The sequence below is a fragment of the Pararge aegeria genome, chromosome 1 (assembly GCF_905163445.1).
Source record: "Pararge aegeria chromosome 1, ilParAegt1.1, whole genome shotgun sequence".
NCBI classification, from domain to species: Eukaryota; Metazoa; Arthropoda; class Insecta; order Lepidoptera; family Nymphalidae; genus Pararge; species Pararge aegeria.
The window spans coordinates 15,926,912-15,936,277 of record NC_053180.1 but is presented as its reverse complement, the minus strand read 5'-3'; the positions used below and the strand labels follow the sequence as shown (position 1 = coordinate 15,936,277).

At 35.0% G+C, this 9,366-nt stretch overlaps 1 protein-coding gene across 1 annotated transcript; it reads right to left on the bottom strand.

The window, feature by feature from the left end:
• Positions 1–2,188: 2,188 nt before the first annotated feature.
• On the bottom strand, positions 2,189–9,043 carry LOC120623310 (odorant receptor 13a-like). The gene is made up of 7 exons (XM_039889273.1): positions 8,515–9,043; positions 7,905–8,000; positions 6,473–6,665; positions 5,451–5,553; positions 4,838–4,939; positions 2,774–2,926; positions 2,189–2,245 (listed from the first exon to the last, which is right to left on the bottom strand). Exons 1-7 carry the CDS (start codon positions 9,041–9,043, stop codon positions 2,189–2,191), a joined length of 1,233 nt encoding a protein of 410 aa, XP_039745207.1.
• Between the last annotated feature and the right edge of the window lie 323 nt (positions 9,044–9,366).

Here is a 9,366-nt window from a genome sequence, read left to right as displayed (position 1 = left end):
GGGTGACGCGTGGCCGATAACAAAAAGGCCACCGTCTGTTTGTCGTGCCGATCCGGAATTGGCACCTACCAAAAATTCATTTTTATGTATGACATTCTATATTAATAACAGTCGAACCAAAAACTCTTAAATATTACGTTCCCAGTCCAACTAATCTCAATCGGATCACTGAAATGTATTTGGCGTTACCTAACCTCTTACCTCGGAGCAATTCAAGCCGTCGTGTTGTCGCTAAGAATAATTTGATCGTTAAAGTTCTTACAACCGCCAACCCAATTTTGAGCAGCACTGAGCAGCATTGAGCTTTAAACATTTCTCTCCTATAATAGAGACGAGGGGTCCTTGCAAATTAAATATGAAAACCAATAATAAATTAATTCTTAAATATAATAAAAGCAAAAAAAATGTTAAAACGAATTTGTATTGTAAACTTTATAGACACTATTTTTTTTATTTCATTCTTTTTTTACTGTTTGTAATATCATGGAATAAAAGGCTTTTTTTTTTTTTATTTAATAGAGAAGACCCATGCCGATAACAGTGCCGCTAGACTTATTTACGAGGATCTTGGTGTGCTATTTGTAGCTTTACTAAGTTAGCACAGTTATCAAGGGCATGAGAAATAACAGAATACTGGCAGTGCTGAGCCAAAAACAATGAGAGGTTAGTTGGGCTCTTACCGGCATATTGCAAGTCTTCGCTTGCATATTGCACGCTACTTAGCATCGGCTTTTGTATAAAACATCTTGCTATGTAGCATTTTCGTACACTAGGTATACGAGTTTCCACAATTCGTCGAAATACCTAAAGTCTATTTTCATACCTGTCTCATAATGTAAAGAATCTTTTTGTTAAGGAAATAATATTAACACACTAACATAAAAAAATTACATCTATATATTATTATGTTTGTTTTACTTATATTACCACACTTGATTGGTTTATTTTTAAAACATACTTTACTCTTAAAAGCAACGAAAATACAGCACCATTTTTAAGAAATCCTCGTTAACAGACATATACACAAATACTACACTATATTGAAGTCAAATAATATAGTTAAACAAAATCCTATCACCTTTTTTTATTACACTACGTGTTAGCCCATGTCTGCAATATCACCTGGGAGTAAGAGATGATTAAGTCTTAGATTGTAGCTAAGCTGTTACTATGACACTAATATAAAAACAATATCGATAACGGCACGCTACATCGCTAAATGGCACGTCTTTGGCATGATACCTAGCCATGGCCAAAGCCTGCCACTAGACAACATTATTTATTCAAAAAATTTCACCGAAATTGGGATATAGGGTTCTTCTTTTGTAATATTTCATGTTTTTAAACAAGTATGACTTATGAGATACATTATACGTTGATGTAATAGCATAATGATACTTGGAAAACATCGATACTGCGAGTGTACTAATTGGTACTTCTAATATTTTATTTTTCCCGTATCCCCTTAAGAGCCCTGAGGGATCATCAAGTTACGAAATCGCCTCGTTAATTTGTGCATTACGTCATAAAAGGTAATTAAAAATCCCCAGTTTAATTTAAAACCATTTGCCTGCCGGTTATTAATTAAAGGATTATTACGAAATTCGGACATTACTCGGTTTTATTATTGCCTCGATGAAAATAATTATTTCGTATTTTCTGTGATTCTACAAACAGCATAATTATACCGAATTAAGGCCATTATTTTTTCCGAGAGATATTATATTTACGTCGGCACTCGTGGATATACTTTGGAATTCTACAACCGTCCTTCAACTCACTAAATATACATAAGGTGTGCTTAAATACTGGATATTATGATTAACTTGAGTTTTAAAACATGATTTGTGAGTCAATTTGACTTTGACTACAATAGATGACGTCAAGAGATAATAAGAACGTATGTCTACAATTACCTCGTTCTATTTGTATGCCATTATGTCGTAGGGCGAATCTTACCATACGTAGCTAGTATGTTAATATGCAAAGCTGTATGACAACAAACTAAAGCTTGATATTACCGGTATAACCAATAATTTTAAAAATACAAATAAAAACCAGTAAAACTATTTACTTCATTTATTTGGTACTAAGCAATAATTAATTCATGAAAATATTTTTTACCACCGTTATCCAAGTAACTAAATCACAAACTATTTTGCTGTATTTTTTGACAAATCTTGAAGGATTATTCTTTTATAACTGACATGATTAAAGTGAAGAAAGACATACCCGTCTTGATAAACTGGAAATAAAATATTATTTTTAAAATATAGGAACGCACAGTACAGTGTCTACAGTAATTACAAAAATAAACTTTCTACTGCGCGGAAGCTCGTGAGACTTAGCAATTAATTTTAAATATCTCGATATGATTATGAGCTGCAACACACCATCAAACACAGGAAAGCAAGCTAACAAAAATGCGCTTATAATAATTGATTAGAATGTTCTTGAATGAATATAAGCACGACGAAAACCAACACATTTATAAAGTCCCCTAAGTAAAATAGAAACGTGAGAACATTTCTAAGAACCTATTCTAGTGCAAACCGCAAAAGAACTGAAACGAAACCCATGGCGTAAGTTAATACGAAAAAATTCCGTTTTAACTTATGCCATGGGGGAAAAATAGAATACCTTACCTGGGTACTTACAATAAAAGAAATCCTTTACTCCATCAGTCTGTGATATAATCTTATCAAGTAATATATCACGCCATCTGATAAATAACTGCTATGATACATAAATAAATTAATATGGTGAATCTCACCCAAGTAAACGTCGGCAAAGAAAGAGCGACGGAGCCAAAAATGTATATCGGCATTCTCTCCCTCGCCGCCATCATGAATATTCTTACATGGATCCTGTGCTTTATATCGAAGATATACCATTTTTCTGAGATAGCTTCTTCAAATTTTTCACACTAGAAAATATAACTGGGTCCGTAAATATAATATTATGTAAGTATAATGTAGATGCTTCTAAACTTGAATGCGCAAGAAAGACAACCATTATGGTAAGAGTGGTGGTGGAGAGTAAAATTCTAAATTCAAAATTCAAAATTCATTTATTTCAAGTAGGCCTAATACAAGCACTTTTGAAACGTCAAGTCTGTCCGTGTGTAGTGACTCTACCACCGGTTCGGAAGGCAGATTCTACCGAGAAGAAGCCGGCAAGAAACTCAGCAGTTGCTCTTTTCCAACATCAAAAATTTACATTTTATATTTTAACATTCATTTTTCTATCTTGTGAGAGATGAAAGCGGAGCCGGATGCTTCCAAGCAACCTTGTCATTAAGAAACTCATCAATTGTATAATAACCTCGATGTAATAAATGTGTTTTAACACATTCTTTAAAGCAAGTCACTATATCCAGATGACGACCACGTCAAGACTGCAACGACTTAAAACGATAATGTGAGAAATGTGTAATGTGTGTGTAATGTTAAGATAATGTGTGTGTCCTAATATGACGTATGTACGATAGGTACCGTACAAACGTCATATTAGGTACGTCATACACGCGGGAAGAGGAGATATACTAATAAATATATATACTACGACGATACACACATCGCCATCTAGTCCCAAAGTAAGCTTAGCTTGTGTTATGAGTACTAAGATAACTGATGAATAATTTTTATGAATAATAAACATAAATACTTGTTGGATATAGATAAGCACACAGAGACTGAAAAACATTCATGTTCATCACACAAATATTGTCCAGTTCTGGGAATCGAACGCACGGCCTTGGACTCAGAAAGCAGGGTCGCTGTCTACTGCGCCAATCGGCCGTCAATATCAAATTTATCTTTAAAATGCATATAAAAATTTCGGAAGCGACAGAGCTTGCGACCTGCGACTTTTAGGCAATATATGCCCTCTTTATCAGTCTTATAGCGAAAGTAGCGCCATGCTATCGGTTCCGAAATTTTTATATTAATTTTAAATATTTATAAATATGATAATATCCCCCTTCCCGCGGGTTTTATGAGGCGACTGAGGAAATATAACGGAAAAAGGTCAGCGTCCTATAGCGTACTTCTACTATCTATCATGGCGATCGCCAACCCCAGCGTATTGGTGATTAACAAACTTTCCCGTCGGAAGAGGCCTTTAGTCCAGCAGTGGAGTGTTATATGCAGTTGATGATGATGATGAATTAATATTAAATAAATAAATAAATATACTACGACAATACACACATCGCCATCTAGCCCCAAAGTAAGCGTAGCTTGTGTTATGGGTACTAAGACGACTGATGAATATTTTTATGAATAATATACATAAATACTTAGAATATACATATAAACACCCAAACACTGAAAAACATTCATGCTCATCACACAAACATTTTCCAATTGTGGGAATCGAACCCACGGCCCTGGGCTCAGCAAAGCAGGGTTGCTACAAACTGTGCCTATCGGCTGTCGAACTAATGATATATAACTATGCTAATAATATAAAAATATATTTTAGAAAGTGTTGCAAGTGTGTGCACAACGATGTCTTTTTTTAATAGTAATAATTCATGGACAAACAAACAGGTTTTGGGTTGATATGAGGACTGTGCAGATGGTTCAATTGATGGCAAGTGGATAACCATCAGTTATAAACAGAGCCTGTTATTACAACGGGAACCTTCAGACCGGAACACAGCATTGTGACATTGCTACTTAGCGGCAGAAATAAGCATGGCAGTAGAATTTTCCCTAGCGAGATCTGTCATATAAAGCTCAACTACTACATAACGCAGTTTTAGTGCCATATGGTAAAAGTTACTATGCAATATATCGGTAAATTGTTTTATTAAAATACAGACAGGATTTACCTCGTTATCAATCGCTTGACCCAAATAACAAAACATTAGCACCACCAATGTGTAACAGAACTCGTGGACATAGTATTTAATGACATCAGGAGACAGTTTGTCCTTTGAATAATAAAAAAAAGTATCACAATACATTTGGGATGGTACGGTTATCTTAAAAAATTGCCTACTACACTATCCCGTTTTCCGTAACACGATTTTTCTTGGAGGGGATCGCTTCAAGCAATAAAGCTGTCTTCGCGCATATTTTTTTCTTCTATCTATCGATTTATCTTTTAAACTAAAACACGAATTATTCATTGATATTAATATTTAATTAAGGATGGCAACATATATTTAGCACTTTACTTAACTTGATACTGTTGTCCCTCCAATAAAAACTTTAAAGTGACCTGTGGTTTAATAATTATTATTAAACCACCGGTTTTATGCCACACCGCAATTTTCATGTTCTCCTATGAAATTCACAAAAATTAATTCTAGAATCGCTACGCTGCGGACGAAAGAAATCAAACGAGTCACAAAAAGTGATGCTACGCTTGTGAGGCGTGACATTATTGAATATTATAAACTTTTTAATTATTAAATTATTTTTTGCTGTTTACGTACTCACCGATATAGCAATTTTCACGGAACACACGCACACTAGAATTGTCGCAGCTAATATCAAAGCTAGATAGAACGTCCGGGCTATACCGTTCAATCTATTCGCAAACCTGAAATTTTTTTTAGTAATTCATAAATACGCTATCAGAATTATTTGCAATAATAAAAGCTATACCATCGCAGGCGGGTTTACACCCCTATGTTGTTAATATCCCAAATACTCGGAAGAACCGATTTGCATCTTCTTTTCTTATACGCATGGCTGGGCTTTGTATCACCCTTCCGAGTTCTGTATTTCCTAAATCTTACAACGTGGGTATCTTTAAAATAAGAGTGAATAGGCATCTTTTAGGCATCCAATAGGTCCCATCTAAGGCTACATCTACACTTTCCATCAGGTGAGATTGCGGTCAAGCGGTAGTCTTTTATAGCTAAAAAAAACTAGTATTCTTCACTGGTTTCACCTTCACTGTGACGTCTAGCCTTTACATTTTTAACATTGAAGGCAAGTTCCAGAACGCCGATCTTGCAATAAGATTATAAATACACTTCATACATTACATCGTTTCTTCAGAACATTCATACATTCCCAGGAATTATAAAAACTGTTTTTGTCCAAGAAAGTTCTGGTTGCTTAGTAACTGCTGATTTCAGAGCAATAAAACCTCGGTTGCTTGAAACCATGCCATAGTAATTAAATTATTGCTCGGGAGTAAATTACTTCTTGATGTCATGATATATTCGTTTAGTATAATTAGAAGCGCAAACAAGAATAATTTAGAAAATGATTTGATAATATAGGAGTTATATAGAATTTAATTTCATATTCAAAACTTTTCTTATCTATCAATAACGACGGGCGTTGACTTCTAAGCTTTTTTATTCTACGGTCTTATACCACCTGTATTCAGCGATTTCCTGCGACTTCTGTGAGACGACACCAAACTAGTCACAAATAACCTGTCTTACTAATCTAGGGGGATTTGTGCAGACAGCAACAAAGTTTAAAATAAAAAGAAATTGTCATACCTTTTAATTTTTATGTAATGCTCTACGCACTGTGAAAATACAGAAGTACATCCTGGTTGCCATAATTCTGGTTTTGCTTGCAACAATTCTTCCACTAATTCATCCAAATTCAATAGCACAAAGGTAAGAATCCTCAATTGACGAATAATCTGGCCAACAAGTAAAATTATCGTTGATTGTATGCCAGAGTAAGCTGAAAACATCATAATGTCAAATTACTGTTCCTATGTTATCCTTACTAATACTATAAATGCGAAAGTGTGTTTGTTTGTTTTGCTTCCTTCACACTAAGCAAACAATAGGATGAAGAACGTAGAGAAATATAAGCTTTTTATTCCAGGAAAACAAACAGTTCTATAGGATTTGTGAAAAACTATAAGCGAAAAATTGTTTCCATTTTTTTTTCAGCATAAAAATACCGCGCTTACCAAGAACGTCATTGCAAAATCGGGTTATATATCTAAATGTTTGTTTGTTATACTTTTAAGCCTTAATTGCTCAACCGACCATCTTGAAATTTGGCAAACGCGTTGCCAAGGGTGCAGAAAATAGCAAATTTCTTTAAGTTTCATCTTTAAAAAGTAGTTTAAAATAAGTATCCACTAAAAAAATATTATACCTAAACGCAAAGGAGTTAAACAACGGTTGGCAGAATCTTAAGACAAAACTTATATGATATTGTTCAACATGACCCAGTCCACTCAATAATTTTTGAGAGCTCTTTACTTTATATTTTATACAAGTATGTAAATATGGGATACACGAACCAATCAAAGATGTAAGCCGTTGAATCCAATGTGGACTCGCGTTTGAAAGAAACCTCGTAACACTTTTCGTTGAAAATCCCCAATAAAGTGTTTTAGTTAAATCCATGACTGTCCGAACCAATAAGGATTGAAATTTTTTGAAACTGCTATTATTTTCTTAGTTAGGTTAGGATTAAACCGTTAGAGTGACAGTTTTAAACAACCTAAAGATAATATGTATTTAGAATAGGAGATGAATGTTTATATCCTTATATCCCATTACCGGCCAACTCTAGGGCACGGATCTCCTCCCACAATGAGAAGAGGGTAAAGCCGCAGCCCACCACGGAGCCCAGTGCGGATTGGTAGACTTCACACTCCTTTGAGAACAATATGGAGAACTCTGGGGCATACACGATTGCTCCCGATGTTTTCCTTCACCGTTGAAGCAGTGATATTTTAATTGCTTAAAACACACATAGCCAGGAAAGTTAGAGATGCGTGTTGGGATTCGAACTTGGGCCCCCGAAAGTGAAATTAAAGTCCTACTCACTTAGCTATGCACCGGTTCCAAAGTATAAAATAAAATAAATTAAACATGGGTGAAGACAAACGTAAATAACTAATTTAAAAAATAGAACGAAGCTCCATTTTTTTTTAAATTAACTTAATGAGATTCAACTTACCAATACAGCATAAGTATCCAGCGTAAGCGTGGAATAGGAAAGAGGCCACGTATACGGTGAAGTTTTCTAACCCCCAAGGAAACCACATATCGAAGGCTAAAACAAAGCTTAACTTTAAACAGTAAATGGTAAAGTAAATGTGCCAGAGCAAAGACGAGTGAAGTGAAGAAATAAAAAAAAACTATTAAATAAAAAAAAAAGAAAGACTGTCTATGGATGGCGTTTAATTTTGTTGTGAGCGAACCATCGAACCGCGTGGCACCGTAATGATCTACGATCATCCCTACGTGGTCGATATGCCGCGGACGAAAACGAAGCGTTTCGTATCTTCGTTTCTGATCCGCACCGCTGGGATCTGGAATGCCCTTCCAGCTTCCATTTTACCCAGTGCCTACAATATGAGTACCTCCAAATCAAGAGTGAATAGGCATCTTCTAGGCAAGCGTGCTCCACCTTAGGCTGCATTATCGCTTACCATCCGGTGTGATGGCAGCCAAGCGCTCGTCTATAAACATAAAAAAAAAGATTTTTCTTATTAATATTTCACTAAATTATGAAGAAGTATTAAACTTAAACTTTATTAAAATATTTTACCATTTTGCAATCTCACCTAACAGACGCAACGACTCGTCCTTCCTTACGCTCATTAAATAAATCGGGCCACATAAGTACAAAATTGCAGACAATGAAACAAAGAAAACGTATGCTTTCAATACAACTGTTATTAATTTAAACAATTTATCTTGGGAGCCGATTACTAGCTCCTTTAACTGAAGCGACCTCCCTCGTTTTACTTGATTTTGTAAAACGTGTTGTATTAATGGCATTTCTAGCAATAAATCGGCTAACACCATCTCTTCCAAGAATGCCCTGAACTCTTTTCGATATAATAGACAGATTACAAGGGATATGAACATTACGACTCCTGTAGTCCAAACAGAAGCGCCTTGGATGGATATCAAAACATCAGAGAGATTAGACAGAACAAAAATGGTGGTACAGACGAAAGTAAGCAATCCAATTAAAACGTTGAAATATTGAAAGAGCAGCCATGTTTTGGATTTGTTTTTCTCTTTGTCAAATATTGTTATTCCAGCCAATAAGTGGACTCGATTGAAGTGCTTTAGTGATTCTTCCATGGTGGTATCTGATACAAAGTGATCGGTATATACGCATGAACTTTTTACACCTGATTTAAAAGACTCTTTATTTTGTACAAGTATACTCAAAAGTGCAAAAAGTTTTATTATTAAATATTAAGTAGTTATTTTGGTTCTTGCGGTGTCGGAAGATAATATACAGTTGTAACCACTATTCTCTTCTCGCGGGTGTCATATGAGATGACTAAGGGAATATAACAAAACTGGCAGCAGTGACCTGTGTGTACTACTACCACCTACTGTGATTAAATCCTTTATCGATGAATGTTTCTAATAACGCCGTTCTCCGTTGATATGTTAAA